The sequence below is a fragment of the Monomorium pharaonis genome, chromosome 6, assembly GCF_013373865.1.
Source record: "Monomorium pharaonis isolate MP-MQ-018 chromosome 6, ASM1337386v2, whole genome shotgun sequence".
Taxonomy (NCBI): domain Eukaryota; kingdom Metazoa; phylum Arthropoda; class Insecta; order Hymenoptera; family Formicidae; genus Monomorium; species Monomorium pharaonis.
The window spans coordinates 24,519,529-24,537,519 of record NC_050472.1 but is presented as its reverse complement, the minus strand read 5'-3'; the positions used below and the strand labels follow the sequence as shown (position 1 = coordinate 24,537,519).

General features: G+C 32.1%; 4 protein-coding genes across 15 annotated transcripts in view; 2 read left to right on the top strand and 2 right to left on the bottom strand.

Annotated features, from left to right (window-relative positions):
- The first annotated feature begins 330 nt into the window (after positions 1-330).
- LOC105830787 (activating signal cointegrator 1 complex subunit 2) lies at positions 331-5,393 on the top strand. 2 transcript variants are annotated; one of them, XM_012670354.3, is made up of 15 exons: positions 331-574; positions 644-900; positions 991-1,068; positions 1,220-1,380; positions 1,690-2,074; positions 2,348-2,565; positions 2,773-2,958; positions 3,050-3,208; positions 3,293-3,392; positions 3,459-3,629; positions 3,809-3,931; positions 4,007-4,137; positions 4,236-4,437; positions 4,517-4,682; positions 5,155-5,393. In XM_012670354.3, exons 2-15 carry the CDS (start codon positions 886-888, stop codon positions 5,289-5,291), a joined length of 2,232 nt encoding a protein of 743 aa, XP_012525808.1. In that variant the 5' UTR covers positions 331-574; positions 644-885; the 3' UTR covers positions 5,292-5,393. The 2 variants fall into 2 exon arrangements, with proteins under 2 accessions (XP_012525808.1, XP_036144870.1); XM_036288977.1 differs by lacking the exon at positions 331-574 and having other exon boundaries at positions 581-900.
- On the bottom strand, positions 4,679-7,217 carry LOC105830788 (bridging integrator 3). The gene is made up of 4 exons (XM_012670355.3): positions 7,089-7,217; positions 6,893-7,000; positions 6,146-6,320; positions 4,679-6,006 (listed from the first exon to the last, which is right to left on the bottom strand). Exons 1-4 carry the CDS (start codon positions 7,094-7,096, stop codon positions 5,497-5,499), a joined length of 801 nt encoding a protein of 266 aa, XP_012525809.1. The 5' UTR covers positions 7,097-7,217; the 3' UTR covers positions 4,679-5,496.
- A 604-nt stretch (positions 7,218-7,821) lies between these two features.
- On the top strand, positions 7,822-11,241 carry LOC105830789 (protein FRA10AC1). Its single transcript, XM_012670356.3, has 4 exons — positions 7,822-7,961; positions 8,587-8,755; positions 8,879-9,038; positions 9,134-11,241. The coding sequence occupies exons 1-4, from the start codon at positions 7,855-7,857 to the stop codon at positions 9,436-9,438; spliced, it is 741 nt and encodes a 246-aa protein (XP_012525810.1). The 5' UTR covers positions 7,822-7,854; the 3' UTR covers positions 9,439-11,241.
- A 421-nt stretch (positions 11,242-11,662) lies between these two features.
- LOC105830783 (cytosolic purine 5'-nucleotidase) overlaps positions 11,663-17,991 on the bottom strand; it is a 19,251-nt gene continuing 12,922 nt past the window's right edge. For 8 of the 11 annotated variants that reach the window (XM_012670338.2, XM_028190691.1, XM_036288978.1 and 5 more), the window contains 8 exons: positions 14,172-14,245; positions 13,874-14,087; positions 13,363-13,786; positions 12,860-13,016; positions 12,526-12,766; positions 12,197-12,434; positions 12,001-12,120; positions 11,740-11,907 (listed from right to left, as the gene is read on the bottom strand). In XM_012670338.2, coding sequence (XP_012525792.1) covers positions 11,740-11,907; positions 12,001-12,120; positions 12,197-12,434; positions 12,526-12,766; positions 12,860-13,016; positions 13,363-13,786; positions 13,874-14,087; positions 14,172-14,245 — 1,636 coding nt within the window. Of the gene's footprint in view, positions 11,908-12,000; positions 12,121-12,196; positions 12,435-12,525; positions 12,767-12,859; positions 13,017-13,362; positions 13,787-13,873; positions 14,088-14,171; positions 14,246-15,271; positions 15,369-16,008; positions 17,170-17,991 lie in introns of those variants that run through there. The other 3 variants (XM_012670343.3, XM_028190688.2, XM_012670333.3) reach the window with 3 other exon arrangements.

Here is a 17,991-nt window from a genome sequence, read left to right as displayed (position 1 = left end):
TCGTATACTCGCACAACGACTAGTAGCACTTCACTTAATTGCTCGCGATATTCTAGAACGCTAGGTAACATGGCGTACGTGACCGCTGGCAGGCAGACTCGGCGGTACTCGGCGTTGCTAGGCGACCGACTTGTTGACTCGCCGCGCCTGCGCACGCCGCGCCGCTGCCGCCATGTTGCTCCGTTGCTCCGCGCTCCAGTCACGTACGCCACTCCAGCGCCGGTCGGACGTTCTGTCGACTCCGTGCGTGTCTCGCGTATTCAGAATTCATTGTGCGCAGGTATAATGTGCGGTTATTAATGTTCGAGAATAGCAGGATAATGTCGGCAATCAAATAAACGTGGACACAGCATAGAAGAGACCCAAAAAGTCATACACATTACCTACATAGATATTTCATAGATATTTGACTACATAGTTCAATGTGCACATTTTGTGCACATAGAGGCGCTGATGAATGAAAACATCTAAAACGACGCGATGACCGCTCTCAGGTTCCTCTCTGATTGTACCTTGCATCTCTCCTCTCTTTTCTGTGTTTGATCATGCACTTATCTCGTTTCAAGTACAGAAAGTACGTATAGTGCAGCTGCACAGATCTCGAGTAATCGACAATACATATTGAGAATATTGAGATTTTCAGGAGTCACGTTTCCGCAATATCGCGTCCACGGATTTGATTCACCCGATTCACCGGAATTATCCGGTCTTTGTGTTCCGTGAATTTTTCAAGCGGACGATTCGACATAAACGTCTCTAGCTTACCTGTCATTCGATTTTCTTGCATCATCGTCGTGCTCCATCAGTCAACCGATTTCTCATTCTTTTGTCGAACTGACGATCAACAACAAAGTTCTTGCGACAGACAATGCAACCCGTCAAATCATGAGCTTCTACGAGGTAATTGATTTTCACGCGCTTGTATTTTTTTTAACCGAGCTTCGATTAGCAAACACATAATCTGTAAAAACATCTTGTTCTGTTCAACAGAATCCGGATTGTCTGCCTTTGGAGGAACTGCAGCTGAACATTAAGAATGATGGTGTGATTGTCGTGATAAACGCGCTAGTACGTTAATCTTTGATATTTATGATATTGTGAAAATTTATGTTAAAATTTATGTACCGTTTCAAACACACTTTCCATCAATTATACATACACTTGCTAGATGTTAACTTAATGTTTGGATTTCTGTATATCGTTGAATATTAAATTTCAGGATGCTAAATGGGTCGACAAGCGTTATTTCCTACTTTACGAAGAACCAGAAATATATAATGAGGATGGGTCGGAAATTGTGGGTGCAAAAGAACACTGGTTAGAATGTGTAAGTTACATTATCGAGGATTTAAACTGGCTACTAAATCTTCCATTTTATCGGTACGTTAGAGCAATTATAATACTTTTAATAAATTGTTAATCCTCTACAATCAGATTTTTATTTCCTTCAGTTGTAATCTGGATTTTCTCTGATTCAAGTTTTTTTTATCATGGGTTTTCAAAAAATCCAAAAAATTTAGAATTTTAAATCTCTATTACATATGTTACATCACCAAATAATTTTTTTACTAAAATATTAAAACTTTAATTAAATGAGATTTGCTCTTGTCAAAAAAGATCCAGATTGCAAATGGAGGATTCAACATATATATCTACTTACTCTAGTTACTACAAATTCTTTTTGTTTAGATTCTGGTCCAATATTGTGTACAATACCTCTATTATGGCTATGTTGATATCCTTTTTACAAGAGGCTCCACCCTTCTACGCTTTAGAAAACTTTCCCACTGAACCGAAAATGCTAGAGGCGCTAGAGAATCTTCGTCGCAATGTACTTATTGTCTTTGTGCGTCTTTGCACAAACAAGCAGAGCTCGACAGAGTACATGAAACGTTCGTTTTTGGGGAATCTATTATACAACCATTATATATTTACGATACCAATTATATTTGATCTATGTCAACTGTATGGTAGGGAAAATGACAAAATAGTTGAAAAAATTGTACATAGTGTATTTAGCCTGCAACCGATGTACAACGATGATCTACAAAAATCTGTGCCATGCCTTATAAAGGTAATATATATTTGTTTAACAAATAAAAGAACAATTTTTTATTTTTTGTTGTTTTGTTTGCTGGTTATATAAGAAATGTTAGTTACAAATATAAATTTAAGATACAATAAAATACAAACACTTCTTCAATTTAAGATGAATTAATCTCTCAAAAATGTAATTAGTAATACTTTGTATGATCAAAAGTTAATGAAACGTGTAGATTGTTAAGAAATTTTGGATCTGTAAATTTTTATTTTAATTTAAATAATCAGGTCATTCATACTATTACAGGCTCTCCAAAATGTTGAACGGAGATTTGAGGATTGTCCAAGTAATGCAACTGAAGCAGTGGCACTTTCAGAGAGAGGAGGTGGTACCGCTGAGATGACACTGTATAATTTAGAAGATTTAATACTCTATATTCTAGATGTATCGTCAACCCTTACAGTGTTATTGAAAACATATCCGCCAGTAATTGCTACATTTCACAAAGAAGATTTTATAAACAAGTGAATAAACTTTTTCATTATTAATATCTAGTTAATCTGCATTTTTAGTTTAATAATATTTTTAGCAATACATATTCATACTTTGACTAATTTTTTAAATACTCGACAATTTAAATCTAAATTCTCTTATTTGTGTATATGTATACTTCCTCTCAAACGCACAATATAGTTTTATATTAGTGCCACTATATCGTTTCTGTTTGCTAGGATAGTTTCATTATATGGTAATACAATACCTGAGATGTATAAGATACTAGACAGGTTGGCGTTTAACGAGGAAAGTATGCCAAAGTACATTGAATTGAAGCACCGTCTTGATGTAACCAGAGTGGATATATTAAATCTTCATCGTATGATTACATATGAACCCATATTGAATATTCAGGAAAAGATGTGAGTACGAATAAATACCATTTTATGATAAAAACAATTGTCATATTCTGATTAAATATTTGATTTATTTACTGATCTGTCACATCTGTAGAAACACGATAACGGAAGATGAGATAAGAGATTGCATAGACGAATATTTGAATTTACTAATGAATGCTATATCTGAAAAAGAATTTATTATAGATTATCATAAATTTTATCCAATTAATGTCGATCTCGAAATTATGACCAAACTTTCTCCTGAAGTGTTGTATCCTTTTCTTTGAACTACAGTGTTATATTGTTATTTAAAAGAAAAAAAAACTTAGTTTTCTTTACATATTCAAATAATCAGTGATGCGATGAAGCACGAGTATATATTACAATCTTTGCATGCATCGATTGGAAAGACATCAACTAAAGCAACTAGTGCAACATCGCTCAATAATACGAATGTAAGTAACAATCTTGCAAACAAATGTAAAAGTTTGTTTAAAAATTTTACGTGTGCTATGTTATAGATTGCTGTCGCTGGATCCAGCGGTGTTCAAACCAGCCAACAAAAGAAACATTCCAATGATGTGTATTGCATAAATGATAAGATGGATTCTGGTGCAAAAGAATGCAACATAATGTCTCTTATCTCGGAAGTGAGAGAAATTTTGTGCGATTGCGGCGAAGGTTTTATACAGGTAAGGCTTTATGTTAAATATTAAGTTTATTAAATTATTAATTTAAATAGAAATATAATGTATCAAAAGCAAAACACCTAATACTAAATATCTAATGCTAGTCCATATTAATACTAAATTAGCCAAATGAAGGATATTATATGGCATTTTTATAAATTTGTGCATTCTAAAATTTTCAGCTATGTTTAAAGCATTATAATTATAACGTTGAATCTGTGGTAAATGCAGTTCTAGAGGATTCTTTACCACATAATTTGAAAAAATTAGATAGAACAATACCATATATACCACCAGATCCAGTGGTAAGTAATAGAATAATTTCTGTTATATAATAAACCAAAGTAGCAAAGATTAATATACATTATGTATCTCTTCAGGAAACGCCGGCTTTTACGGACTTTGCTGCTGCAAATCTAGCCAGCAATTTTCAAGAATTGACTGTTTCTCGCAATGATGACTTCGAAGTTACAACAGAAGACTTTGCAGATGCATTGAATATAAGGAAAAGGTAAATTATTTTAAATAATACAAAATTTATATTACATTTTAATATTTTAATTGATCTCTCCTTTCCTGTTACAATAACTTTTTTTTTTTTTCCCCCAGGAAAGATAAGTACAGAAATGCAAATGAAATGTTGAATGATAAATCTGATATTAAGAAAGCGTGGAATATTTATGAAAAGTACAGTCTTATTGCCGATGAATACGATGATGAGTACGACGATACATATGATAGTCATGATATTGGTAGTAGTGCACCAGATGATTCTACTGAAGCAGATGGAAAGTCCTTCACTATTCCAAGGGTTAGCTTAAATATCTTTATTTTTAAATTTATAATTTTATGACTTTATTTTCCACTATAACTATAAATTTGGTACGTAGATACTTAAAACATACAACAAAAATAATGCTAGCTCAGAGGATGAGACCGAGATTGAAAACAAAAAATCTATACAGAATAGTAACCATTTTGTACAAGATCCTGCAGAATTACGCGCTAAAGCCGAACAGCGAAAACAATACGCCAGAGAAGACAACAATGCGGACGGTAAATTGCAAGTTTATTCTGTTAATTCTTTAAAATCACTTACAGTTTCATTAAGCTATTAACGTACAATAACAGATACAAAATACTTTATTCGGCGAATATACAAAATAACTGTTTCAACTTATAAAAATGTATTATTTATATTTACACATATTCAATGAAATATTGATTTATTATATTCTGGAATGATATCTGAAATATAATATTGGATAATTCCCCTTCTTGGCTACATAATCTTGAACAGAATAAAAAATATATAATACCAGATAATATTAATAATATTAATTGTATAATTTAACTAGAATTATAGAATATAATTTAAGTATTTAGAATAACTTTGATCGCATTTCTCTCGTTTGATCTATTTGCTTGTTCATATGTAGATTGAAAAACTCTGGTATTAAATTTTGGCGACCCAATGAAACTTCTATCATTGAATATTCAGACTTTACATTGCAACTTTTTTTTTAAGGCAAAGGTTTTCAAAAGCAACAAGACAAAAGCGGTTCAGTTAATAGGAAGAAAACTGTATACAATTCTACACAACGCAATCATAATCGACGCGTGGGTGCCCAGATAAAAAGAAGACATGGAATGGTTCCATCTTAGAGTTGAATATTTTTGTAAACGCGAAGGATTTAATGATGTACATACTGCCAACAAAATTGAACATAGTTATCCCGCAAAAATAAACGTTCTTATAATTTCTAATAGTCCGTTTAATTATTCTGAATTAAAAACTTTAACGAATAAATATGCACGTTTTATGTTATTTCAGAAATTTTTAGAGGAACTTGTTTTGTTTTGTACTTGTTCAGTGATCCTTCACTATGGTCAGCGCTCTTAATCTATTTAATTCAGTGTTTATAATACGCTGATGTTCCTCCTCAGGTACTATGGTGCTCGACGTGAATTCCGAAGAGTACTGAATAGGCATCAATTGCGTGTACAACTGCGTCGCATGTCCGTAATAATTTAATTGTATCATAATCACAGCGTGAATGCTCGGATTGATGTATTCCAATCTCCTTCCAAGAAACGTCGGCAATTCCGTAAGCAACTGGGCATGTATAGTTCTCAATTCTTTAGCGGCCGCCTCCTCTGTTCGTCGCTCTCTCTCCAGTTTCGCAATGTGACTCGCGGTCCTATCCTTCTTCTCTTGCAACTTTTTCACACGATTATACATAGTTTTCCATGTGGTTACTAGCTCTTCGCGCTTTGTTATTGCCACAGAGATAGTCATAAATTCATTTCTAAACTTTTTCAAAGGTTCTATAAACGTCTTATGGCACAAGCTGCCGACTTCCTGAACGCTCTTTCCCACCTAATAGCCAAATATAAAATGAATTATAGTATCTCGAGAATGTTAATACCTATAACATACTATCCCATTGAATAATTCGTATCTTGCACATTTTTTTTAGATAGGAGTACAGTGACATTATTTATTAGAGTTCACTTACTTGTGTGGCGACAGAATAGTACTCTTCCACTATTCTTCTACATTCATTGTTATTCTGTGCCAGTCCACAATTAATCAAGTTTGTGCTTAATCGTTGATCAGCTCTATCTAGATTAGCCAAGGCTCCTATATATTTCTTCATTTCCTTGATCAATTTTCTTATTGCACTCTCAACACTTTAAAGCAGAATAGATGTTATATGTGATGTGATAAAAAATTTTTTTATAATTTTTTATACAAACTCAAAATTTGTATGTAAATTTCTATAATTTTCTAAGTTTTTAGAAAATTTTTCAAACCTTCCATATAAATTGAAACACTTTAGAAATTTTGAGGAAGTCTACATCTTCTAGAACTTCGTAAGTATATGAATTCTATAATATCTCAAAGTTTCTCATATTCTGTAATTTTTAATAAAATTTTAAAAAGTTTTAAGATTTAGAGAGAGAAATCATAGGAGAGATATACAAATATTTTAGAATTGTATATGTATACTTTCTCAATGTTTCTGAAGTGTTAAATTCATAAAAATTCTTTAAAAAAATGTTATCAGAAAAGTTTTAATTTCTTTTTTAAACTTAAATAACCATAACGAGTGTAACGTAAAAATCTAGTTACTTATAAAAAGATTAAAGAGGCATATACATTTACAAATAGTAACAAAGAGAAAAAGCTTGTATTGTGCATCATATGATCATTAGAAATAGATCTGACAGTATTGACAATAACTTCCATCGAGAGTACATACTAGATAAGCTTTTGGACAACAGTATCTAACTCTTTATCTTCCGCATAAGACAAAAGTGGTGGTGCAGAAGTTGGTCTCTGGGTCAAATAGTTTTTCTTTAAAGGATTCCTGTTCGTACAAGCACACATCTCGTAAATTTGCATTCTAAATTTGCATTAAATATTTAATTTAAATGTTAAGAATTGATTTCACTTACCACGTCATATTCGATATCGATCAGCAAACTATTAGCATAATAATCATTTATATTTACATGAATAGTTCTAATGTTCAAACATCAATTTTATTAATTACTGTTGCAGCTTGCAGCTGCAATCATCCTTATCTGAACATAAATAATTTCTTTAGAGCATTTATTTTAAACTTGGATTAAAATATCCACTTAATGTCGTTCTATTTAAAAACAAAGGTTTAGAAAAGAAAAATTGTCGCTTATATGACACTAATAGCAGAAAATAAACATTAAAATTTTTTTTTGTGGGTTTAATGTGCCAGATCTAAGATAGATATATGGCACTAAACATTAAAATTGATGTGTGATAGGTTAGAAAAACTGTGATATTTGCTGCTTTCCATTTACAATTATATTAAATTGTATTATCTACGGGTTTTCGTAGACATTGGTTATGTAGTTCGAAATGCACGTTTTATACACGTTGAGGCGCTGACAGACGGAAACACTTGAGATGACGGAGATCTCAACTTCTGAACTTCCGACTTCCGAGAGTTCCGAGTTCCGTTTCCGAGTGAGTTCCGAGTCGCTACGCCGAATCGATCGAATGTAGCAGAGTGCAGTCAAATACACAACCAGCAAGTTGTTGACAGCAACGTTAGTATATTTTCTTTGTGCGCAACGGCTCACGGATAGACAGCGTGATATGTGCGTTGGTTGCTTCCGATAGATTGTGCGATCAGCTGAAGGGTAATTTACGTCGCGCGAAAGGCAAGGTATTTCGACGACGATGTTCCCGGCTTACGCTCACTTGTCGGCTTACGACAGGCACAAAAAACTCGTCAATGACTATATGACATTTTACGGAAAGTCTATATCGTCTTTCCAGCGAGATACGTAAGTTGAATCTTTCTTTTCATGAGGTTACGAGTGTAGTAGAAATTTTGTTATTGGACTCTCTCTTCTTTTGCTATTTCGACGTTGAATTCTCATTTTAATTAATCTCTACTTTTTGTTTTACTATTTCTTTCTGTCGTTTTCTTCAATTGAATATATTAATGATGTATTTCTGAAAATTTTTATTAGTAGCCATTATATTTTGTAAATTTACTATGTAATATGAGTGCAAATACTTCTTTTCATAGTTATAATTTTTTTGCATTTTACATTTATACTATATTTACACTGCTATATTTGATTCACATTGAATTGTTTTTATTTGCATAATTATTAAAATATTGGACATTAACTTTGTATTTTCTCATTAGATTAACTGAATGTACCGATCAGCAAACAACTCAGTTAAAAAATTTTAGTAACTTCTATTATACTTATTTCTATTCTATTATATTATAGTTTTCATTTTTATATAGAGAAAATGTAGCATTGACAAAAAGAATTTATTATTTTTAAGTATTGCATAATTTATGGCATTTTCTTCCACTGGATTTATTATTAATTAGTAGTACATGAAAGTCATAATTGAATGAACTTTGTAACAAGCAGCACTTGACGTTTCGAGGTCCCGAGACAAAACTGATTATGACGTCATCAGGGAGAACCACAAGTTTCTCTGGGATAAAGACAAGGATGTTCCGGACACATGGGGTGCAAAATTAGCTAAAAAGTACTATGACAAATTGTTCAAGGAATATTGCATATGTGACCTTACATATTATAAAGATAACAAGGTATAAAATGGTTTTTTTATATTTATATTTTTGTTTTGTCTTATTATATCTTGAATTATATTTTGAATTAATTGTAAAAACTTATTATAATCAAGTTCAATTCATATTATATGATATGCATAGGTTGCTTTGAGATGGAGAACCGAGAAAGAAGTAATAGTTGGAAAAGGACAGTTTGAGTGTGGCAGTAAAACGTGCAAAGAGAAGGAAAACCTGCGTTCCTGGGAGCTCAATTTTGGTTACATAGAACATGGTGAAAAAAAGAACGCGTTAGTCAAATTAAGTATGTCTTATAATCAGTTTAAAGGAATTACAGTTATTTATTCTATATATAAAATTTTTATAGAAAATGATTTTTTTTACTTTTTATGTCTTAAGGACTTTGCCCAGAATGTTCGGTAAAACTTAATTATCGATCGCAAAAGCGGGAAGTAAAGCGAAGAAAATCTTTGAAACGTTTAAACACAAATTCCGAAAGTACATCAAATACTGATATGCCTACTATGTCCGGTAATTCAAATGCAGATAATAAAACATGTACAGAATCTAATTCAGCTGAAATACAAAACAGTGAGACTGTTGATACGAATGAGTCAAATATCTGGAAAGAGAAGCCAACTGAAGATGTGGAAAAGACAAGGGAAAAAGAATTTGAAGAATATTTGGCAGATTTGCTTATGTAAACGATTAGAGATTATAATTTTTTATTTAATGTTTTATTGTAAATAAGTATTATGGAATATAGTTTGATTTCTCATGATTATTTTTAATTTCTTGTAATGTAAAATTGTATGACTTACACAGCCGTACATGTAATATTTATATATAGTATCATTAATAAAATCTTTATCTTTATAGTATCATTAATGAAATCTTTACAATAAAATGTTTCATATATGAAAGCTAAAATTTAAAAGATTCAGGAATATGTTAATATGAAATTGCACTGATTTTTTACATACATGTCTAGATTTATTATTTTTAAATATAGATGAAAGAAAGTGTGTATGTGATAAGTAAAATTGGAGCTTAGAATTGTACAGCTTAAAGTTTTTATTTATATCATTTTTATTTATATATTTTCTTAATACTGTGTATTTATTTTAGAAAATTTAATTTTGTGTGGTACTAAAGAGACAATTATGATAAGTTGTTGACGATTGATAATCGCTTACAATTGATAGTAAATTTCTTTCATCACTGACAAATATTTTAATTCTTAAAATTTATGTAATTAATGCTTAAAAAATCGACAAACTATCAGGAGACTAATTCAAAGCCAGGATTGTTTCCAGTTTCAAGATTATGTATATACGGGTTATTAACATATTGTTTACAGATCATACACGAATGTTTTTCATGTAGACAATACAGGCTATTGTAAATTGAATAACACAATACAAAAAAATAAGATTGTTAGTGAATTTTATTTTAGTTGATAAAAATATATATTACAAATAAAAAAATGGAATACAATTTTCAGTATTTCTAATAAAATCAATTCATGAAGTATTTTTTTACGTAAATATTTCAATTCAACTTATAATCCATGCGGTATTTTTTTTACATAATGACATAAAACAGTTTACATTGTACATACTTAATGTACAATGAAACTTGTAAAATATTAGAAAAATATAACGAGATAAAAGATATGTAATATAAGTTATAATTCTGAACACTGTAATTTCAAAAACTCTTATTTTATTCTTTTTTAATCTACATTATGAGCAATATTATAGATTGAAAAGGGGCAAGATAAATTAACAATCTAGACACATATGCCCCAAATATGTTAAAAATTAGTATAATTTCAATGTTAAGGCATTCCTGGCGCCTAGTATAGATATTATGGGGGGATTACAATATATATTCATAATATATTACTGTTGATATACAGTAACAAAATATTTTTTTGCAAAGAAATACAAACAAATTCTATGAGCTGTATGAATGGAGATTATACGTATTGATATTTCCAGAAAATTTTTTAGAAAGAAAAATATTTTTCAAATCTTGAGATATTATAATCATCTAGAACAGAATAAATTTTTATTGTGTTATTAAATCCATATTAATGGATCAATATTCTTCTATATTCAATTCTCTATTGTTTCATATTTTATAACATATCCTACAATTCGATCGTATACAAAGTTGAATATTGTCTTTTTTTTTACGGTGTAAAAGCTTATCTAATATTTCATACTATAAATTCAGTAACTTGTTGATATTTCTTGCTTTGCTTCGGAGAATTACGTATTTTATTTATCTAATCAATTAAAATTAATGTCCATTGACTATGTAATTATTACTAATTCGAAGAACGATATTGTATAAGATTACAATTTTATATTTGTTCTGTACACCTAGTCTAAATTGCACAATTTAACATTTGTCGCATTTCATTCAAATTCTATTATTTCGATTACAGTATAAGCTTATATTGCATATAAAAAGAATGAGCTGATACTCAATTTAACAAATACCGTTATGTCGTCTATTATCAAAACCTCAATATAATACTCCTTAATATACGTATATAATCATGTGAAGTTAATATACAACATATACAATTCTAATAAAATCTGTTATGTATTGTATTATTTAATATATCTAAATATCTCATAATATATTAGACACTTGTGCGCTAATTATTACGTAATAATGTCCCAACTACAAAAATATTAAAATTTTTTTTAAGGAATTAATATAATCAATATCAAGATAAATATTACCGAGTTTGTTTTGTGTTAACATTGTTTAAAAAATATAAATTATCATATATATATATATATATATATATATATATATATATATTGATTTAAAATAGTTTACGCAGCTGAAACACGTCATATACTGCAATGATTTCTTGAGAAAAAAAAAAAAAAATTCTACATATTATACATTAATTATTTCGTTTTTCAGTCTATTTCAATTACATATAAATGAATAGTATCGAGTATCATAAAATATGACTTCTCTCAGTTGGAATTTACGTTTCTTGTAGATACTCTCGTTTGATTAGCTTGCTTCTGCGAATCGCTATCTTCGTCGCTACAATCCTCATCGTGTGTATGTGTAACATTACGCGGCGTTTCCGGTCTTGCATGTGGTATTTGATTATTAAAATGGTCCACATACAAATTCTTCTAAACAAAAAGAAGTTAAGAATACATTACTGATACATTCTCCAGGTTTATCAATTAATATCTAATTATTATGATGCTCTTATAAATACTCACGGAAGAAAGCCGATTATGTTCTTCTTCCTCATCTGCTAATTTAAATGTTCTCGAACGACTTATCATTGGCGTTTCCATAACGAACCTTTGTTCGTGTGCTACCGTACTCTCGTGAGGCATCTAAAAATGTAATAAGTTCATGACTGCCTCACATGAATATAGGAACCATATATTCCAAGCACGCAATAAAACTTACCAACATAGCAGGAGCTCTAAACATATACGAAAATGGATAGTAAATCAGATTCAAGAAAGTCGCCGCATATAAATCGGCGTACCTCACAACTTGACTGCTGAAAAACGTTTGTCTACTTCCGCTACGAAACAGGGAACCCATCATACCGTAAGCAAGGTCCATTTTGTGTGTGACATCCCTTATGGACGCGCGTAACTTAGAAATATCGGGCTTTTCCTTTGTACTACTATCTAAGTTTCTAAACGAAATAATTGACGCGACATTAATAAAAACATGTTGCAAGGTATTTCATGTGTAACAAGATATTTATTACTTATCATATTACTTACTTGTACATTTCTCCAAGCATAACATCCAGATTCTGTAATTCGGCAAACAATTGACATTTGTCGGTCCAAACATGTAACTCTTGAACCAATTCGGGGACTATTAAAAATGTCCTCCATCCTCTTATCTTCTTACTCTTTAAAATATCTCCGAATATGTGATCACCGACATACAACACATCTTTTCCTTTTGCACCAATTAATTCCGTAAACACGTCGCACGATCCTCCGGAATATACTTCTCCTGTTTTAAACAAAATTGATGATTAAAAATTACATACTTGTAGCCAAACAAGAGTTTAAAATTGCATTTACTAAAATTAATTTATTTTATTACCTGTGTGAAGTGGTCCTTTGTGTGTGCCAAGTTTTAGAGCGCCTGTCTTCGTGTCCACTTGACGCAAAATAGTTCCTTCTCCGAAGAACAATGGCTTTCTGGCGTCTACCACAATAGTGTCAAAATAGGTTTGCCAGTTTCTATGCGGTTCGTCAGGCTGAAATGAAAATAACGTGTCTAAAAATGTATACCTAATACTTTATATATTTTCTCGTGAATACATTTCTCGCGCTTAACACACAAGAGAAATTATTTTTTTTTAATAAAAGAATTTCTCTGAAATTCTCTAAAAAAAGAATTTCTTCTCAAAATTCCATTCTGAATTACATAATTATAAAGGATCAAAATTTTATTGGTGTCGTAATATTTATAGTACATGTTTAATTTCGAATAATTATCCAAGTTATTAAATATCACATAGAGCTCGCTAATTTTTGTTTGTAGCAATTAATTTTAAGACTGTTACAAGAATAAAACAAGACAATGAATGAGAAAAAACATACCCGTGCACCGTGTGGAAAATCGAACAAATAAGTCATAATTTTGTCCGTGAAAACGTAATCACTGTTAGTTAATAAAAACACTTTTGCTCCGCTCTCTCGGATTCTCGTAAGGAACATAGGCAACCTCTCGTCCTTCTTTACGTATTCATCTAAATTCTCGATAGTCTTCGATTTCAGATCACCGTGAAGGTGTATCCAATCTACCGCGTTTCGGACGTCCTGAAATATACTTTTGAAGCTCATGGTGAGCTCACCTTCTTTCACTCCGGTCTTTTCTCTGGAATATTGCGGCGAGTTTGTGAAAAAGTCTATCAGACATGCCAGCAGATAGGTCTCCGGTAAATTGAACAAAGTATTGAGCACGTAGACTCTAGACTCGTCTAATTGTAGAAATTTATTTGGATAAAGCTCGTAGACCTGAGAGCTAAAATGGAAACAAACAAACGAAATAGAAAAAGCAATATACAAGTTCTGTGCAAGACAAACGCGCAAGCGTGCATTTATCTCTTACTGTTTCAAAAATTCAAAGCCATGGACGCAGACTAAGATGTTCCCGTAGGCGTCCACTTTCAAGAGATTTCCGTATAAAGTGTCGAACCATAATCCACGAACAGGAAAACTGGGATCGTATTCGAAGGCCTTGATTTCCTGCGGATATCCCAGAGATACTAGACGATCCTTGACCAGATTGAAGCCCAATTGCTCATACTGTGGCGACTTGTATTCTAAAATATTTCATATAATTACTTATATTTATCTCACCGCGCTTACTTAAAAAAAATATTATATATATATATTAAAATAATTACCTGCCAATGTGTAATCCATGTCGAAGCCATAGAACTTGATGTTCTCCAAATGAAGACTCCGATTAACAAAAATTCTATAAAGAACAAAAGATTCCTCGGTTATGAATTTACAAAACATAGTAAATTAATTATAATTGTAATTTATAATTTAAAAAGTGCACGATCAATTCATTGATTTAATAAAAATTTAGCGAGACCTATTAGTGCGGTTTTGTCGCGGCATACCGACTAACAACTCGTTTTCAAAATCTTCTTGTTGATAAAGAAATGATCGAAGTGATAACTGTGGTAATCTTATAATATCGGAATCAATTTCTCGCCCGTATTGCATACTGCTTTCCGGAGCAGCAATCATGTTGTGTTAAAGGCGAAAAAAACTGTATATATTAGATCTGACGTGTCCGACAAATCGCGAATAAAGTGTCAATTACCTTGCAACAAAAGAATGTCTTTTCTTTCTCATTCATTTCTTTTCTTATGTTATCTTTGTTATTAACCTACATTAATTATGCCAGAGAAGGTATATAAATCTACTTTCCAATAACTTAAATCACGAAAAAGTTTTAGCTTTAATTCAATATTAATCTTGAGTTTTAATTTTTTTAAAATGTTAACCGGCAATTTAGCTTACTGTGAACTTCGTTTGATATGTTGAACTAAATTTTCAATAAGATTAAGCGTGTCTTTTTCGGACAAGCTTGGTAAAAAAATATTTTTATCCTGTATATTTGTACACCTAAGTGATTGTTCCTGATACGCTTTAATGATCTGATTAATTATCTCGAAACGCATCAAGATACGATCATTTATTATCGCTCGAGGCATTCGTGTTGAAAATTATGCATTTTGAAATCGAAACACGCTTTCAGTCCACAACTTTCGAATATATCAGACTCGTTAAGTTGGCGGACACATTCCACAAAGATTCCTTTCATAAAGTGCTAATTGCTGCGATTAATTATAAAATGTGCAATTAAAATGTAAAATGTAAATCCAATACAAACATTTGATTTCTCTAGTTTGCAAACTCAAGCTTTTCTTCTCGTTTCCTTAAATTTTTACGAATCTGTGCGAATGAAGATGAAGGACACTCAACTTACTCGTTTTGGACGCATTGCCGCGAATTCATGAAATTCGCCGTTGGCGAGGTGTTATCGTTCACTTCCTTTAGCCACATTTTTTTTCGCGTAATATTAACTATAAATATAAATCAGTACCCTACGATTTATTTACATTTACGTTATCCAGTGGCAACGTCGATGCAATAAAATCACTAAAGAAATCAGTCGGATTCGAGACAAAATATATAATTGAGAAGAAACTCCGCATTTCCGGTAATATTTATCGATAAATATGATGCAATATGAAGATGTTATTAATTTGTATATCAAAAACACGTGTTGTAAGACCAAAAATAAAGCTCGACCGACCTATGCGTTCATGGAATTTATTTTTTTCTCATTTTAATTCGCTACGCATTTATCTTTTTGAGGCTTAAATTTTAAATTTACGTAAGATCTTTTATTTATAATTATATTCAATATTTTCCAATTTTACACAAAAAGTCCCGAAATCTACCTAGAATCACGGATTGTCTAAAGGAGATTTTACAAAAAAATATTAATTCAAATACACTTTTGACTTCGTAATTCAGCAGAGGACAAATTAAAAAAAAAGCTTCATAGTCAGGAAAACTCCAAGTCGAAAGAACCTGACGTCGTTTATGTTATCGAAATTTAAAGGAAAAAATTTCAAAGAGAGCGCGAGAGAAATATCGCGACGCCAACCGACAAAATGTGACGCAAGTACCGCACAAAAGAAAAGTGTGATCACACACAATTAAAAGAGAGCTGTTTATACAAGGCGCTACGCGAAATCTTCCAGCACGTTTGACAGATTCGTCGTGAACCAAAAAAGTCATCGAACGCACTCTCAATGACGCACTCACGCGGACAAAAGCTCTCGGGGCAACGTGAAGTCACGGTTCGCAGCGAGCGAGCGGGCGAGCGTGAAAGGCGTTGCTTTGACAGTGAAAGAAAAAACACGACGGCGACGGCGACGATGCTGTTCGCTCAATGACCAAACGTCAACTGGTCCGCAGCGAGCCGCCGGAGTCGATTAATACGTTACGATGGGAGCCAATTCATCGTCTTCCGGACGTTGCAAACCTCCCCCAATCCGAGGTGATCGCGTGCAGGACTGTTGTTCAAGAGTCGTTCCGACGGCTAGATCAGAGAGTTGTCTGTAATTCGTGTATCAACTACGTACTATGAACTACAATTTGCAATTACGACACCGCCGCGCGACGCAATCGTAAAGCCGAAAAGCGTGCGAACGAGCGACGTGGAGCATCTTTTTTTCCACGTCCTTCTTCCGCTCCGTTCTCTCATCCGCGAACGTTTCGAACGAATACGCGATGCAATGCGAGAAGGAGGCTCGCTCCTCTCTTTTCCCTTTCTTAACACCGATATACCGCGAGAAGGCGTTTCCCGCGAACTTTAACGGAACGATAAACGGTCTCACGCGAATTCATCCTGGCGCACGCCAGGTGAGTCATATCACCTTGCGCTTGGTGCACGCACGTGAGAATACTTGGCCGTATCCAGTCTAATTTTAGACGTCCTGAAATCACTTCGATTTCGATCCCACGTCGTTTGCACGTATGCCGAATGAACTTTAAGCCCGGAAAGGCTCACGTTATCGTGTATGCCCGGTATGCCGCGTTCGACAAATACGGATTCAAGTATGTGATTACAAATCACGTGATTGTATGAATTTGTTAACATGCGGATTGCTAAATGTTAAAATGTAGTATTAAATTATTAATACTATTTTAAATACTAATAATTTTTATTTATAATCAGGATTGAGTAGTGTTACTAGTTAAAAATCAAAAGTTAAATGATGGAGTTAACGTTAAAATGTTAATAGCTTTTAATTTTAATTTCACACACAAATAAGTTAATTCTTAACATCAACTAGTTACTTTTAAAATTTCAACTTATTAACTTATTAATATTTCTCCGAAGTTAAAAATTTATCTATGTAAAAGAAAAAAATTCCCAAGTATAAGAAACAATATTTCTTTGTTATATAGTTCTTAATTTAGAAATAAAATAATAAATTTATTTGATAAGTCATAATGTAATGTTTATTTAGAGTACAACGTAATTAAAAAAATTATATTTTAATTTAATATAAATACTTTTCATTTAACTTAATTAATGTAACTCTTTTAACTGAGTCTTTCGTTCATGCAACTTTTAACGTAAATTAACTTTATAAATTGTTAACTTAATTAAAAAATAATATTAACTTATCCAACTCAGATAATAATAAACAACAACATGAATAACAATAATAAACTTTATACATATTTTCTTTCTTTTTTAGAGTTATTCTCTCACAAGATTATTAAAGTTTTTTCTAACAGAACATATTTTTATTCGTGACATATTGCGGCTGCTACAAGCGAGACGAGCTCGAGCATGTGCCTTAATATCCGTTTATCTAAGGATCTCGAGATATTCCGACAATTTCGTGTAATCTCGTTCATTGTTCTTAGCACGACCTTCTCCTGATGACGCTTTATCTTACTCTACGGATTTTTAGTTAAGTCGGTCAAAGTGCTGCACAAGAGGACGTGTGCATACCGGCACGCAAGTCACGGTTGAGACACGCATCGCTTGCACTTTCACCAGTAATTTATTCGCGATATTCATCACGCCGCGTGTCTGTCACATTATGTCTGCACATAAAATTATTTAATTAATACTTAACAATTAATAACAAATATATCAGCTGAGCTTGACAAGGAAAG